Genomic DNA, 17,396 nt, shown 5'->3' on the forward strand with positions numbered 1-17,396 from the left:
AAATTCTGTAGTCTGTCTCACATTATGTCCTTAAGATTGAACGTTTCTTCTTTTGAATAGTATAGAGAATATTAATGTTCCTAAATTGTGTTTGATCGGAGAAGTTATTTTCATGTGTACAAGTACATAAAATCCAGAAGTAGAAATGAATGCTTTTTTCTCCTAACAGATATGAAATTTAAAAGCTAGTAGTCCATCATGAAACTTAGAGCAAATCATACATTGCATAAAATCTGTAAATTAGTATTGTCAGTAAGAAAAAAGTATTTTTAAGCTGCTAACCAAAGTGATTCTGTGGTTTTTCTGTCTTCCAGCTCTGCAGGAGTAGCAGGTGTATATTTGGGACAAAAGTCTTTTATTTAAAAATTAATGAAAAATAATACCAGGAAGAAGACTAGGATTTAGAGAATTTTGTTGCACAAGGGTGTGTTCCATAAATCCAAGCTAGTACGACCATTTAACCAGTTTAATTTTATCATATTAAAAGCATTCCATGTGATTTTAGAGGGAAAAGTAACATATAATGTACACTTCATAATTTTTATCTCTTTCTTTGTCAATACAATGAAAGGCTGCAGGGAAACTGAGGAAGTGGCAGTGGTTGAAGGCCTTCAGTTCCTGCTTACCACACTTCCACAAGTCCTCCCACAGGTTTCCATGGAAATTGCTCTTTTGAGTTAGAGTTTAAAATGAAAGTGGGTTTGATGTTATAATTTCCTTTGCTTAGTGAAACACAGAATTTTAAGTATTCTATGAGAAAGACTTTGAAGCAGTGTCAGAAGGCTTAGCATGGAATGCTCCCACCATAGTTATTCTAAAAGTTGGATTTTTTTCTGTATGCTAGCCTTAGTTTTTTTATCTTCCTTATGCAGTTCCGGAGAAGGTAAATTGTGGTTAGCCTGTGTAAATTTCTTTTACTAGTCTTTATTCAATTTATTGTTCTTTACTTCCATTCTAACTTCTCCCATAATGTATGTTACTGTAAAAAAAATGTTTATGACTCTGTATGGAAATATAATTTCATATCAATGGTAGATGGAGTGATTTTCACAAGTTCCATCAAGTGGTAAGTGTTTTGTTATCCTTTTGTTAGAAATTATATAAATAGTAGGCATACAGTGGAAGGATAAAATAGAAATTGGGCTTCCTAGCAGGCCCTTGTCTCTTGGGTTCTTGTGAGTGCAAGGATTAAGATTTTCATTGTAAGATTTTTGTGATGGATACTTTAAAAGTCTCTGAGGTGTGCCGCTCTGGCAGAGGTGCTCCAAAGTGGAGGATCGCGCCAAGGAACCGTGGGGTTGCTTTCTGTCAACCAGAAAAACTGAGGAATGAGGGCAGGAGGCACTGAGACCCTGACATGCAGCCGAACCCTCCCGCTACAAAAGCAGCCCCCAGCAGCACGGCGAACTGAGCTGGCAAACAGGGCGCAGCATGGCAGCAGGCACGGGGAGGGCTGTGCAGGGAGGGTGCTGTCCCCCTAACAGCTCAAACAGATGAGGTTCTGTAGTGGTAATTGCCCTTCCCCTCCACAGCCCAGAAGAAAGCCTTGGTTTTTACTGGGCCACAAGCCAGTGCCAGAAGGCATGAGATGACCCAGGTAACCATGCAGCTGTGCAGCTCAGGGACTGCAGGGAGTGCCTGAGCCTGTCACTGCTACTGGAGAGCAGCAGAGATAACACCTGTGTAAGGTGCAACCAGGTGGATGATCTGCTCAGCCTGGTGGTAGAGCTGAAAGAGGAAATAGAAAGGTTAAGGAATATCAGGGAGTGTGAGAGGGAGACAGACTGTTGGAGCCACTCTGCCATCACTAAGACAAATGCACCAGGATGGACAGATCACCAGAAATGGAGGATACCCTACCTACTTGCCACCAGGGCTACTTGCACCTACTTGCTACCAGGGGTAGCAGGCAAATCACCCGCCAACCTACTTTCACCTTCCCAGGTATCACTACACAATGTATGTGGCTCTGGAACCTGAAAGCCAGGAAAATGATGATGTGGATGAAAGCCCATCCAGGCTGGAGGAGTTGCTTAGGGAAAGTCTGTCAATGCCATGCATCAAGACCAACTCTGCTAAGAAGAAAAGAAAGGTGGTTGTCACCAGCGACTCCACCCTGAGAGGAATGAATGGCCCAATAAACCAACCAGACCCAACACACAGGGAAGTCTGCTACTTCCCTGGTGCCTGGGTAAGGGATGCTACTAGAAAACTTCTTTTTCTGGTATAACCCTCTGATTGCTACCCATTACTGGTCTTCCAAGTAGGCATTGATGAAGTCCAAATGACCAGGAGTCTGAGGGCAATCAAGAGAGACCTCAGGGCCTTGGGATGACTGGTTGAGGGATCAGGAGCACAAGTAGTATATTCTTCTTTCCTGCCAGTTGCAGTGAATGATGGGGTGTGTAATCAGAAGATCACCTGGCTCTGGACCTGATGTCAACAGCTAAATTTTGGGGGTTTTGAACATGGGTCAGTTTATGTGGCACCAGAGCAACTGGCAATAGGTAGGGTTCACCTGTCTCAAAAGGGGAAAAGGATCCTAGGTCAGGAGTTAGCAGGGCTCATCAAGAGAGCTTTAAACTAGATTTGAAAGGGAATAAACCTAAGCTTGTTAGAGGTGAGCCTGGGTGTGTCATGCCCAGGGTAGGAGGTGAGCACAGCTGAAGTGCATCTGTACCAATGCCCAGAGCATGGGCCACAAACAGGAGGAGCTAGAAGACATCATGCAGCACAAAAACTATGACATAATCGCCATCATGGAAACATGGTGAGATGACTTGCATGGAGTGCTGCAGTGGATGGCTACAAACTCTTCAGAATGGATAGACAAGGAAGGAGAGGCGGTGGGGTAGCTCTGTATGTCAGGGAGTGTTTTGACGGCCTAGAGCTGAAGGATGGTGACAGTGGGGTTGAGTGTTTATGGGTAAGAATCAGGGGGAGGGCAAATAAGGCAAATATCCTAGTGGGAGTCTGTTATAGACCACACAGTCAGGATGAAGAGACAGGTGAAGCATTTTAGAATCAACTGAGAGAAGTCTCAAGATTGCTACCTTTGTTCTCCTGGGGGACTTCAACCTACCAGATGTCCACTGGAAATACAAGGCAGCAGAGAGGAAACAGTCAAGGAGGTTCCTGGAGTGTGTGAAAGATAACTTTCTGACACAGCTGGTCAGTAGGCCAACCAGGGGAGATACCTCACTGGACCTGCTGTTTACAAACAGGAAAGGCCTGGTGGGTGATGTGGTGGTCAGAGGATGTCTTGGGCATAGCAATTATGAGATGATAGTTTTCAATTCTCAGAGACGTAAGGAGGGGGGATCAGCAGAATCACTACCTTGGACTTCCAGAGGGCCTGTTTTAAGAGCCTGGTTGAAGAGTCGTTTGGGAGATAGTTCTGAAGGGCCAAGGCATCCAGGAAGGCTGGACATTCAAGAAGATAGTCTTAAAGGCGCAGGAGGGGTGTCCCCATGTGCCAAAAGACAAGACAGGGAAAGAAGACCAGCCTGGCTGAACAGAGAGCTTTGGCTGGAACTCAGGGGGGAAAAAAGGAGAGTTCACCACCTTTGGAAGAAGAGGCAGGCAACTCTGGACGACTATAAGGATGCCATGAGGTTATTCGGGGAGAAGACTAGAGAGGCAAAAGCCCAGCAAGAATTCAGGCTGGCTACTGACATAAAAGATAACAAAAAATGTTTTTACAAATGCATTAGAAACAAAAGGAGAGCCAAGAAGAATCTCCATCCTTTATGATGCAGCAGGGAACGTTGCCACAAAGGCCGAGGAAAAGGCTGAGGTACTCAGTGCTGTCCTTGCCTCAGTCTTTAATAGTAAGACTAGCTTCCCTCTAGGTACACATCTGTATGAGCTGGAAGAGAATGATGAGGAGGAGCAGAATGACGTCCCCACAGTCCAGGAAGGAGTGGTTAGTGACCTGCTGCTCCACTTGGACATGCACAAGTCTATGGGGCTTGATAGGATCCATCCCGGGTTACTAAGGAAACTGGTGGAGGAGCTCACCAAGTCTGATCTCCTGATCTCCTTCTATGACAAGATGGGCCACTTAGTGGATGAGGGAAAGGCTGTGAATGGTGTCTACCTGGACCTTAGTAAAGCCTTTGACACTGTCTCCCACAGCATTCTTCTGGAGAAACTGGCTACTTATGGCTTGGACAGGTGTACTCTACACTGGGTAAAAAGCTGGCTGGATTGCCAAGCTTGAAGAGCAGTAGTAAATGGAGTTACATCTGGCTGGCATCCAGTCACAAGTGGTGTTCCCCAGGGCTCAGTACTGGGGCCAGTTCTGGTTAGTATCTTATCAATGATCTGGATGAGGGGATTGAGTGCACCCTCAGTAAGTTTGCATACAACACCACATTAAAGGGGGAGTGTTGATCTCCTTGAGGGCAGGAAGGCTCTGCAGAGGCATCTGGACAGGCTGGACTGATGGGCTGAGGCCAACGGTAGGAGACTCAACAAGAAGTGCTGGGTCCTGCACCTGGGTCACAACAATCCCATGCAGTGCTACAGGACTGGGGAAGAATGTCGGGAAAGCTGCCTGGAAAAAGAACCTGGGGGTGCTGGTCGATAGCCAGCTGAAGATGAGCCAGCAGTGTGCCCAGGTGGCCAAGAAGGCCAACAGCATCCTGGCTGGTATCCAAAACAGTGTGGCCAGCAGGACAAGGGAAGTGATTGTCCCCCTGTACTTGGCACTGGTGAGGCTGCACCTCAAATACTTTGTTCAGTTTTTGGCCCCTCACTTGAAGAGGGATGTAGAGGTGCTGGAGCGTGTCCGGAGAAGGGCAACGAAGCTGGTGAAGGCTCTGGAGCACAAGGCTTATGAGGAGCAGCTGAGGGAACTGGGGTTGTGTAGCCTGGAAAAAAGGAGTCTCTGGGGGACCGTATTGCGCTCTACTGCTACTTGAAAGGAGGTTGTAGGCAGGTGGGGCTCCGTCTCTTCTCCCAGGTGGCAAGCAACAGGAAAACAGGAAACAGCCTCAAGTTGTGCCAGGGGATATTTAGATTGAGCTTGATGATCTTAAAGGTCTTTTCTGACCTAAATATTCTATGATTCTATGAAAATCAAGTTTTCAATTCTGCTGTTCTATTTTGCTTGAACTTACACCTAAGAAACTGTTGATGTTCCCAAGAATATTTCAGTTCCAATAATTAAGTTAAAAATCAAAAGATACATTTTCATAATATACAGAAATTATGTACAATTTTTTCTTTTGTATATTAGGAATTAGTGCAATTTTCACTTATTTTCCCACATAGCTTTGCAAAGATATTCACTTTTTAGACCAGAAAATATATACACAGGTGTATAAATTTTATTCTCTGGTGTGGGTAGAACAATTACCTGTGAAGCTAAAGACTAAAAAAAAAAATTTCCAAGGAGAAAATGTATTTATGTCTTAACTTCATTTTACTGGACTCACAGGTATTTATACTTACTGTGTATAGTTGTGTTGTTTGTCGAGCTCTTTCAAGCTGGGATAATTTTTACATAATTTCTAGCAGTTATTTTTAATTCATCAGTTTCCAGTAACACATCATACTTGCATTCCCCTTGTCACCCCTAAAATGGGGTTTTACCTGACTTGCAAGATTCCACTCTTTTAGTAACCAGTAGGTTTTCTTCTAAGGTGAGATTTCTAAGATAAAAACAAATAATAATAATTTGGATGTCTTCCTGGTTCTTGAACACAGACACAGAAAGTAGTGGACTGCATATCTTGTAGAACTCTTAATACAGCATATCAAATACTACCTGATATCTAATACAGTTCATAATAAAGCCCATCTAATACTTTCTACAGCACCAGTTTCTTTTCCTTATTTTTTTTTCTTTTTTGTTCTGTGTCTCTCTGCTAATTAGGTTCCATTTCAATTAATACAAATATTTGCTATGATTGTCCATATCAATATCCTTAATTAGTTTTACATGAATGTAACATACATTATTATATAGATTTGTAAAACAAAAATCTCTCCAGTGTTTTGTGAATGAATACTATGTGCACATACAGATTATCCAGAATTTTGTAATTCATTATTTCTGTCTGCAGGCACCAAGCTCTTCTGTCACATAAGCATCCTTCATGAGTTCGTATGTTCCCTCTGTTCTTTCTTCATCCCTGTTTTTCACTCCTTCCTCTGTCTTTCATTTTCCCTTCTAACTTCAAAAGAGAAGCTACTGTTGCCAGCTGTGCTCCTTTTAGTAGTAGTAGTAGATTTTTTGTTAAAAACAAAACAATGGGGAAAGAGATAGGGGTAGAAGTGATTTATAGAAAATTACTATATGTGTCAGAGGCAAAGAAACTAATTCAAGAAGAACTGGTGTGCACATCATTTTTAATAGATTATAAACCATCATCTATTTTAATACAAAGACAAGTGTACTTACTTCTTAATAATTATTTTTTCCCTCATTATTTTCAATATGTATTTAAGAAGCGTACCAATGGTAACAGTCAGTGGACTAAAAATATCTGGACTTCTTGCAGGTACCTTATCTTTAAATTGTTGGTATAATGAGATTTCTCTTTAATCTCGGGAGAATGTCAGGAGAATATATATACAATTTGAATATATATACAATTATTATGTTTGCGCCAATAAAGATTAGCTGTCATCGGAGAAGTATTTCTTTCTTGAATACAGTATGCATTCTTACAATTTTTTTATTCTAGTCCTTATAGATTTTACTTGTTTGCATGATTTAATTTCATCAACGTGTCAAAGCAAATTGTGATATTTAGCCACAAAGCAAAATAAATTGCTACTGGCCATAAAAACCCGATACAATTATAAAGTTTTACTTCATTTTCACTTTTAACCGAGTCAGCATAATGCTGTTCACAATCCCTTTAAAGACAGATTGTTTAACTTATATATATGGTAGTCTATAACTTCTGACAATCGGATTTCAGATACCACAGCCCATGTTTATAGCATTCCTTAAGGACACCAGCTCCTTTTTCATAAGTTGTGCTCATAAATTTTCCTGTGCTCTCAGCTGTTCCCCAGATCTACCAATATTCTACTTACACTATGACCATCCTTAGTTTTAAGAAGGTATTTGTCTATTACTTCAGCTGGCATTCTCAAGCAGGGCATTTCACAGTATCCTTTCTCTGTGTCAAAATATGTTTCTGCTTAATAAAGCTTTATCCCATAGCTTAATGGGAATTTAAATCTGACTTTTCTAGATAGACAACATTTGTGTTCAGTGGCCACTTACTTGCCATCATACTGATGTACAAAAATAGCTTTCCAGCTTCAGCTTCCTCTGAAAGAGCAATTGCTGAGATCTGGTTTCTTTGACCGGGTCCCCTCACATATGGTCAAGATAAGTTACCCCTAATATCCAACCAGATATTTTTATTCAGATCATTCCTGATCTTTGTCTGTTACTGGAACCTGTCAGTTTTGCTTAAGACTCAGGCTTTTCCTATGAAGGTAACTTCCTACCATTTACACTAGGTAGCGTGTGTTCTTTTAAATTGCCAGAACAAAATTCTTCAGAGGGACACTGCCTCCTCATGTTCACCATAGAAAGATTTAAAGGACTGTCCTTTCAAAGGATCTCATACCACCTAGCAGATAATAGGAAGAATGCTATTAGTCGCCTGTAAGTGTGACTTATAAGTGCTCCCTAGACTGAAGTTCAAGCAGGAACCTCCCTGAGGTTTCAAGGAGTAATGCTACCTTTAGGAGAGCTGTCCCAATTTTTTTTTACTTTACTAGTAGTAACAAGGACCTTCTTCCAAGTTTTCACTAGTGGGCAATGTGAATGGACAGACAAGAGGCACTGGCAGAAGAGAAATAAGCTATTCATCCATAACTTAGCTTCTTCAAGCTTCTTCAGTATACACATTTACAGCCTCCCCAACTTCACTTCAATGTAACTTACAGATTTACTCATTGACAGAGATTGGAAATGCCTGGAACAGCATGTGCAGAGAAGGGAGAAGAAGATAAGGAAACAAGTGAATGCAGTACATGCACTTATCAGTTATGCTAGGGTTAAAAAGCAGTGACTTTCTAACAGTGATAGTGCAATACATTTTGAAAGAGAATTAGCAGGTTATTGTAGAAGGATATCGTAAAAGCCAAGGGCATAAAATCCAGTCAGATTAAGTAGCTTTGGAGTTAATTGGGTATTCAGAATACAAAATATGTCTAAGCCTAAAAGACTTTTAGGTCATCAGGATTCATAACAGTCGGAAGAAACACTGTGCTGACTAGAAAGCTGCTTTTGAGGAGGAAGTTTACATTGTGAACTGTTTCAGCTAAGAACTGTACCAAAGCAAGTTATCAGGAAGTTGCAAGCATCTGCTGCTTCTGTCTGCTAAAGTGTATTATCTTTCTGTTTTGTTCTCCAGATCAAAGTTGATCATTTTCTCTTTACAAATTAGTAAGTTTTCTAGCAGGGAGCTGTTCCAAGAACAGCCACCTTCTTTTTACCTTTCTGACTAAAGATGTTAAGGGGTGTTCTAAGCTGTGGCCACCTCCAGCAGCTCCAGGCCTGGGACTCCCTCCTGGCCAGCCACTGGAACCCAGCCCAGAGACTCAGGTGTCTCCATCCCAGGCTGGTGGGCATGGCTAGTGCTTTCCCATTTGCAGGTTAAATTGTACAGAGTTCAGCATGTATCCCAGAGACACACACACATGGGCACACACAGAGAACATGACATGGCTGGCTGCACAGGCTGCCACAGGCAAGGCACTGCCTTCAACAGCACCTGACTAGGGGACTCACATAAAACATGACTGTAGAAAGCCTTCTTCCTGCTAGAAGGACTTCTCCCCTCCTCTCTGGCTGGTAGAGGTAGAAATTCACTAGTGAAGGCACACGCATGACACTTGCAAGCACGTGCGCATTTGTGGATCCCCCAAATACCAGCATGGCCTCCTCTGCCCATCTGATACCCCTGCCAAGATCCCAGGCCTTCTGTCATGTGCAGGGGTGGGGCACACGGGGAGGGGACATCCTCGACGCCAAGTGTTTGATCTGTCTATTAGTGCCCTAGGAAGGCCAGGACCCTTGTTCCTGACCAGTCTGTCAGCATCCCGTTACAGGGACCCTTCACTGAACAGTCCCACTGGATCGGAGGGCAATTTGACTGCCTTGTTCAGGGTAACACGCCAACATTAGGGGGACAGCTCAGCGGGTCTTCCCGCTTCGTTTAAATGTGTTACCCACTGCCAGCAACTGCTAGCACCCACAAAGGACTCGCACTAACAGTTTGCAGAATAACACTCTTTAATATAAAATTGTGACGAGTTAAGATTCGTGATTACCAGTGGTAGGGACCGTCTGCAAAAACAAGCTTGAAGTGATATACAACCAAACTATACACAACCAAAACCTTAATTACTAATGACAGCTATAATTAGTTAGTTATTCAGTGTGCGTAAGTCAAACTTCTGACCCAATAGGCATCCCTACAGGGAGAAGACAGGTTCAGCCCGTTGACTGATCCCAGAAGTTACGATGGAGTCTTCCCTAGCTTCTCCCCTCATTCATTCACTTTTTATACTTTTCTTTACTCTCAGGTGGAACTTGAGTGACTCTAGTCATACATTCTTTCATTATTGACTGGTGTAAAATCCTCTCGCTTTCATTTAAAGACATAGTTGATAAGAAATAGAAAGCGCATGCTTGGTGAGGGGTGGTTGCGCGTTGGAGGTGGGTAACTTTGGGGTGGAGGTGTGTGTTAGTATTATAATGAGATTATAATGAGCAACGTTCATCTAAGGAGAATAGTTTCACCACAGTTGTTGGCCCAGCAATGGACATCATCTCATATATTTTCCATTTGACAACCGCTGTGCAGCTTATTGGCTGTATGGTACCATCAAGTTCCCAGTCCTGCGGGGAGTACAGCAGCGCCTGGCCACAGTATCTCCACTCCACTCCACCCTCCACTGCTCCTCTAGCATAGCAGGTTGTGTTGCTTAGGGAACCATGGTGGAGCAGATTCCATGCATGCCAACTGTCCGAAAGTGGCAACTGTGTTTTTCCCTAAAAAGGTTGTTATAATACTACAGCTTCTATTAGGTCGCAATTTTTTATGATTTCCCCCCTTCAGATGATTTTCCTACACCTTCCTACCGCACCACATGGGTCTCATGCTCACTAGTTCACAGACAGAATCATGCACTCACACACCTCTCTACCAGGCACTCCACACTCGGGGGTCCCCCAAATACTGGCATGAGTCCTCTACCTATCTGATACCTATAGCTGGACCTGGGGCCTCCTACTTGCAGGTAGTAAGTACATCTTGAAGTTTGCTAGCAAATACACTCACCTACACACAGAAGGTGGCGTGAGGCACACAGGCTGGGACCTGTGGTCCCACTCCAGCCACTGGCACTGAGTCCCTTGCTCACTTCACTTGCACTGGTGGCTCCCAGTGACTGGCAGCTGAGACCCTCGCCCACACCGCTAGCTGATACTGAGATCCTCAATGGCTGCAATTGCTGGCAACCCAGCCCGGGGGTGCCTACACCCTTGGTCTGACTCCAGGTGCTGGCCCCAGACCCACTGACGCCTCTCTCATCAATTGCTGACACCTAGTTCATGCAGACCCCTGCACACAGACCCACACACAAACACATTTATACTGATCTCTTCTAGCAGCTGGTTTTTGGGACACAGAACATTAGTACCCCAGTGGCTGGTGGCTGAGAACCCCCATATGGTCCAGTCCTTGGCCCTGAGACTCCCAGTGGTTCCATTAGCTGACACCACGGGCCAGGGTGCCTGCACCCTTGGTCTGACTCCAGTAGCTGGCACCAAACCCATTCATGCTGGTCCTCCCAGTAGCTGGCACTTAGTCCTTGCAGCGTTCTAACATGTGGGATAAATTCTGAGATTACACAGAGAGAGGGTTAAGAAAGGATTTAATAAGAAGACAGGATGGACTATGGTGGTCAGGCGCAGGGCTCAGTCAGACAAGCATGTTGACCAGCCCCATTTTACATGCAACCCTCCTCTTTTACACCACTTCAGGTCTGTTTTTGTTCCTCTCCAGTTCCCTGTTTGTACACATTGCCTCATTGGTTTGTATTGTTCCACCAACACAACCCTCCTCCAGTATCCCAGACCCCCAGGTTTGCACCCATTGTAGTTGCAATTCCAGGTTGGCACTCTTTGAAGTGATACCTGAAGTTTCTTGATAGCCCATTCCTTAGTGTGACTGATAAGATTAGTTTCTTGTCATTATTTCTGTTACTGTTTCTTTATCATGTGTGTGTTCTGCTTATTGCCTTCCCTTTTCCCTTATCCCATTTTGACAGGGTCCTCAATCAGCTAATCTTACTGAAATAAGCATTCCCACGCTCTGCATGCCCATACCAGTTAGTGTAACTGGCCAGATTTGGTTCTTGTTACTACCTCCCTTTGTTTATCATTTCTACCTCTGCCTGTTTTGGTTTCCCCCTTCTCTTTTATCATCCCATTTGACAAGGCTGTTGCTTAGGTAACCTTAAGGAAGCAAATGCTCTCTCCTACTACATACCCTCATAGAAAGTTTTATTTGTACAGTGTATGTGTCTTGCGTTTTTTCTCAGCTCAACTACAGACAATGGATAGGAGATGTGCTCCAGACAAGCTGGAGAATTGGACACAGATATGACTCTGAAACTCAAGATTCCAGGTTTCCAAACTTTATGATTCTGGAAGTTAAGAAGAATATTATGCTCAAATACTTGTGCTCAAATACTGCTGAGCAAATGTATGCAGTGAATTAAATTTCATCACCTTGCTATTTAGTCTTTTTTACTTTTGTTAAATATAGTGAAATATAGTGCAAAAAAACAGATTAACATTTTAACCGTGAGCCTTAAAGGTGAATAAAAGCCCTAAACAGCAACTCTGTCTTACTTTATATGAGAAGTAAATACCGTTACATTCAAAGGGCAAATTCATAAAAAGATACCCATCCAAAATCATTTGCAATTTTAGTTGTCAGGGGGTTTTTGTTTGTTTGTTTGTTTGTTTTTGTAGATGAACCATGTGCCAGCCATCACTTAAATAGAAATATTTTGCTGTCTTATTTACAATATACTACTTAGTGGAAGTGAACAAAGATAGAAAGGGGTTTTTTTAAAATATCTTTTTATTTTCTCTGAACTGTCCAAGTCACACAGTATGTCTGATGTTTTGTAGATAACAACTATACTTCTCATCAAGTCTGAAATGTATCATTATTTGGGAAAGATGAATTGTTCATAACCTTTACAGAGATTACAAGAAAGAGGAGATTTTATCTTTTTTTTTTCTATTATATGGTTGAAAAGCTGAATTAAATAGCAAATCATGATATTATAGTATTTTTGTGATGTTGTTAGGGTTTTTTATTATCACCTTTGTCACCTTAATGATACTGCTGGTTACAGAGAAAAGTTCGTCTTCAGTGTAAAGATCTCTGTAAGGTTTATGCAACTGCAGTGATATAAAAGTAAAATTTTGTCTTTCAGTTATTTTACTTTGGCCTGTTATCAGCGGTTGATAGAGAATTTAATTTTATTCTTCCAGTCACTCAAGCAGAGTCCTGTGTATGGATAGAAGAATCCTCAGCATAGACTTTATGACTGGTGATGGCACTCCAGTAGTGTGGAATATTTTTGCAAGGTCCTACACTTTCAGAAGCATGACTGTATCCTTTTTTGTTTTCAAAGCTGGTGAAAGGAATTTTGGAGAACAGTTTCTTCACTTGTATCTTGTGGAGGGAAGACCAACAGTTCGATTCAGCTGTGGAAACTCTCAGAACATTCTGACTATATCCATCAATCAATCCATTAGCAAGGGTATTCTCATCCCTATCACAATAAGGTAAGAACTTACCACTGTGTTACACTAAGAGTTTAAGTTGTATATATTGAGCTGTGAAGTGTGACTTCACTTTTTTTTGCAGTACAAAAAAAAGTTGTATTGGAAAGCAAAATTGTATGCACATTTGGAAATCTTTTTCATACAATGTCCTTGATTGAAAATACATTTTTTCACAGAGATTATTTCAGTCCTTTGGAGAACTTAGTAATCATTCAGACTCCAGACACTTACAGATACAGATGAAATTGGTTTGAGAACTGAAAAAATTAAAGCATAATGTTGGAGGTTACAAATGGATAGCTCATAATTTATGCTTATTAGTTTACACAATGAATAAATCGATTTGTCATCAGAATTCTAGTGCTAAATATAGAACTAATTTATTGTTTAAGATGCAAAATTTTAAATGGGCATGCTAACATCTCGCTAACAACAAAATTCAGGTTGGACTCCATGATCTTTAAGGTCTTTTCCAACCTAAATGATTTTGTGATTCTATGATTCTATAATCTGTCATATCTACACATGCAACTGTACTGTCAGCAGTATACAATGGTGGCTGACCAGTGCTGTCATTTTTCATTTGGTGCAAAAAATACTTCACAGAATGGTTAACTTATAATTTTGGAAAAGGTATTAGTATTATGTCTTGGTAATGGATTAACTGTTTTCCACTCATCGGATATCATATGTGTGAATTAGGAAACAGGTAAGAATGAAATAATGTAGATGTTGTGCCGGCCAGCAACAAAGGCCACGCAGCCACTCACTCACTCCCCCCCCCCAGTGGGATGGGAGAGAGGATCAGAAGATAAAAGAAAACTCCTGGGTTGAGATAAAGACAGTTATATGGGGAAAGCAAAAGCCACGCACTCAAGGAAAGCAAAACAAGGAATTCATTCACCACTTCCCATGGGCAGGCAGGTGTTCAGCCAGCCCCAGCAGAGCAGGGCTCCAGCACGCGTAATGGTTACTTGGAAAGACAAACACCATAATGCTGAATATCATCCCCTCCCCCACTTCCTTCTTATTCCCCCATTTTATATACTCAGCATGATGTCATATGGTATGGAATACCTCTTTGACTCGTTTGGGTCATCTGTCCTGGCTGTGTCCCCTCCCAGTTTCCCGTGCCCCTCCAGCCCTTTCCTGCTGGCAGGGCCTGAGAAACTGAAAAGTCCTTGACTTAGTATAAACATCACCCAGCACCAACTAAAACCAGCCTGGTTTTAAAACATGTGCTGTCAACATTGTTCTCACACCAAAGTCAAAATGCAGAACCGCACTAGGTACTAAGAAGAAAATTAACTCTATCCCAGCTGAAACCAGGATGTTATATTAGTAACATTAAAATAATGCTAAAGTATTTAAATTTTGCTTTAAAAAAATATTTTAGAAATAATTCTGATGCCCATATAGAATTTCAAGTTACTGTGATTAAGATACTATTTAATACATAGTTAAATTATCAGAGCTAATTTCTGCACCTGAACTGTAAGCATTTGTTATGTGAGGGAACTTACTGCACAGATTATTAAATTAAAGGTAGTTGTAGCTAGGACCATTTCTGCTGTTAGAGGATGGTATATGAAGGAGACTGCAAAAGTTACCCTGAAACATGCACATCAGAGTTCTCAAAATTACCTTCTTACTACCAAAAAAGGAAAATAACAGCATCATCTGAAGATTTTGGTATTTGTTTTCTGAGCTCTTTCTATATAGTGTAAATGTTTTGAAATTCTAAAATGCTGCCTATGTCAGGAGGTTTGACGATCTCGGTATAGATAAATTGATATGTGGAGAAGAGATTCTTTAGGGGGTTTTTTGGTTAGATTTTATGCTCACCCATAAGCCTTACCATATTTTTTTAGAAACAAACTTGGTAGAATATAAATATAAAACTTTTTTTCAATATATGGAAGGGTCTACCATTTAAGAAACTGTGTCATTTCCATCTTACATTTCTTCTCAGCCACAGGTCTGTACATTGGTCTTATGTTCCATTTTAAACAGATTTTTTCCCTTTTGTTCTATATTAGTATTAATGTGTAGTATTAATGAAGCAAAGTCACATAGCTTACATTAAAACTGAATTACTTCTTAGCTGACAGTGTATTAATCTATTTTAGGATTTTTGTACAAATTGTAAGTGTATATAAAATTTACAAAGAAAATTCTACCCCTTTCTCTCCATATGAGTCAGCAGATAAAGAACATTTTTTTGTCTTAGAGGATACTTGATAGAAATATAGAGCACAATACTAACAAACAATTCTCATTTTAAATCTCAGAGACTACTCTTGTGTGAGACATTGTTCAGCTAATTGTCTGAACTGTATTAGCTGTGGTAGCACTGTCTCTACTTCATAAGATTAAGACATTAAAATGCTGTACAGATTTGAAAGCCTAATAACATCTTAACAAATGCAGCTACATAGCATTGAAAAGATTAATACTAGTTACAGAGTTCAAGTTCACACTGACAAATAGTTGTATTTCCCCCTTTTTTACCTTAAAATTAACACCTGTATATTTATGGCTTCATTTTCCATGTTGTTACACTGAAAAGTAATGTCAGTTCAATTAACATATTACCTTAGTTTACTGGAATTTATACTGCTATCTTTAAAACTGGCATAGGTGTGATAACTTGCTAGGTGTGATTGTAGACTGGGACTGGTGGGGATTTACATGCATCTGAGTTTATGGGCTTGGCCTTCAAAATGACTAGTGATTATTCTTGTGAGTCCCTCTAAAATGTAGAGAGAGCAGTATATCCTTCACCAAGCAGCAATAAAATTGTAATCCTTCAGCAATCATCCTTAACCTCTGCCAAAGAAAAAAGCAAACTTGACAAGGCATTTGTGGCCCCCCAGGATCTTGTATAATAGGCTATAAAATATGAATCCATGACAAAACTGTTGATTTGTGTTCTCTTAGTGGCTGTTGAAGATAGATAACTCTATCTGTATGTTTTACCTGCAAAATTAATGAGGTGGTTTTTTTCCTGTAATGCAGGAAAAGAGACACAGACTGGAATAAATAATAATTTTTGTTACTGTTTGAAAACACTGCAATTGAGGGACAATACTTCTGTTTAATTTGACTTTGAATAAATCTATAAGATCATATTTGATGGATGTTCCAGTTATGGATGCAACTATGGCTCCAGTGGATAAACAGTGTAATTAATGTAACCAATAACATCTATAGAAGCAGATTTTCACCTTCTCAAACTTCTTTCTAAATCCACCATGTACAGGAAGCTAAGATATCCCCATAGATTACAGCTATTACTTTCTCTTAACTATATGATTAGTTTCCTTAGATATGGCCATTTCTTTCAAACCTGATAAAGATTAAATGAGTTTTAAATGTTCCTTGTCTTTATGGTCCTTGTGAAATGACAGCTTTATAGAGAAAAACAATAAAACTCTGATTGCTTACTTTTTTTGCCTTGCTTAAAGAGACTAGAGACCTGTTTCAATGTAGTTTTATTCATTGTTTCCGTTTCTGTTTATTTTAGAACGATTTGATGGCAGGTTTTGAAAAGTGCATTTGTCTGGGCTTTTTTTTGATTTCACAACTGAGATTGTATTGATCATTTCAGTTAAAGCTTTGAGCACATACTTGAGATGTAGTTTAGATTGGTTTTATGGATTTGTTCTTTAAAGTTATTCAAAGCACATTAATTCAAACACATTTAATTCCATGTGTGGGTTCTGAAATGCATTTGCGTGATGCAGAATTTGCTGTACGTTATTTGTGGTTAAAGTGATGTGACTGTGACTGGGGCCAGGTGGTGTTTCTTCAATTCAGAAGGAAAGCAACTTTAACAAGCAAGAGACTGAGATAATCAAGACACCAGGATTATGATTTTTCTTGATAGTGGAGTGGATTTTAGCTTTTAGAGTAGGAATACTGATATTTTTTTTAGACATCTTACTCTTTTCTTCTCCAAATGATAATTCTGTAGATTATATTTACTTAAAAAATTTAGATTATCTCTTCTAGACAGTGATGGAGGACACTAGATTTTCTTTTTGGAAGATTCTAGGTGAGCATTCATTAAAATCTTGCCTGTATAGGATAGTGTCACTCATTTCCATCTTATTTACCTGCAGAATTGTCAGAATTTTGTTCTGGAATTTAATGAGCATACTGCCTATCCCCACAGAGCTTTATCATTGTATTATGTGCATTAATATTTCATGTATCTTTCAAGTGAACATACTGAATGTAGCTGTTTCCAGTTTTCTGTCACACGTTAATTAGTTGTATGGATGTAAGCATTTACTCATGGCTGAGAAGGACACCTTTAGCTGTCCATAAAAGGGTTTATTTGTTAAATAAATTATTCAGTCAATGTTGTTTTGCCAGCTCTAGCCTAGAGCATGCAGTGATAGAGAAGCTGCTGAAGTTTATTATTATTTGGTCTTCATGCTTCAAAAACAGATGGCACCACCTGAACTGTGGAAGTCCTCAGCATGTTTTTGTACCTCCACATGGAAACTTTGGCAAGGTGTAATGCACTGAGTCAAACTGC

The 17,396-nt window shown here is 40.5% G+C and overlaps 1 protein-coding gene across 1 annotated transcript in view; it reads left to right on the top strand.

The window, feature by feature from the left end:
• The window catches only part of EYS (eyes shut homolog), an 873,960-nt gene that overhangs the window by 689,474 nt on the left and 167,090 nt on the right, over positions 1-17,396 (top strand). The window contains exon 38 of the mRNA XM_027809136.2: positions 12,697-12,850. Within this exon, the coding sequence (XP_027664937.2) occupies positions 12,697-12,850 (154 nt within the window). The remainder of the gene's footprint in view (positions 1-12,696; positions 12,851-17,396) is intronic.

Source organism: Falco cherrug, chromosome 6, assembly GCF_023634085.1.
Source record: "Falco cherrug isolate bFalChe1 chromosome 6, bFalChe1.pri, whole genome shotgun sequence".
In the NCBI taxonomy this organism is placed as follows: Eukaryota; Metazoa; Chordata; class Aves; order Falconiformes; family Falconidae; genus Falco; species Falco cherrug.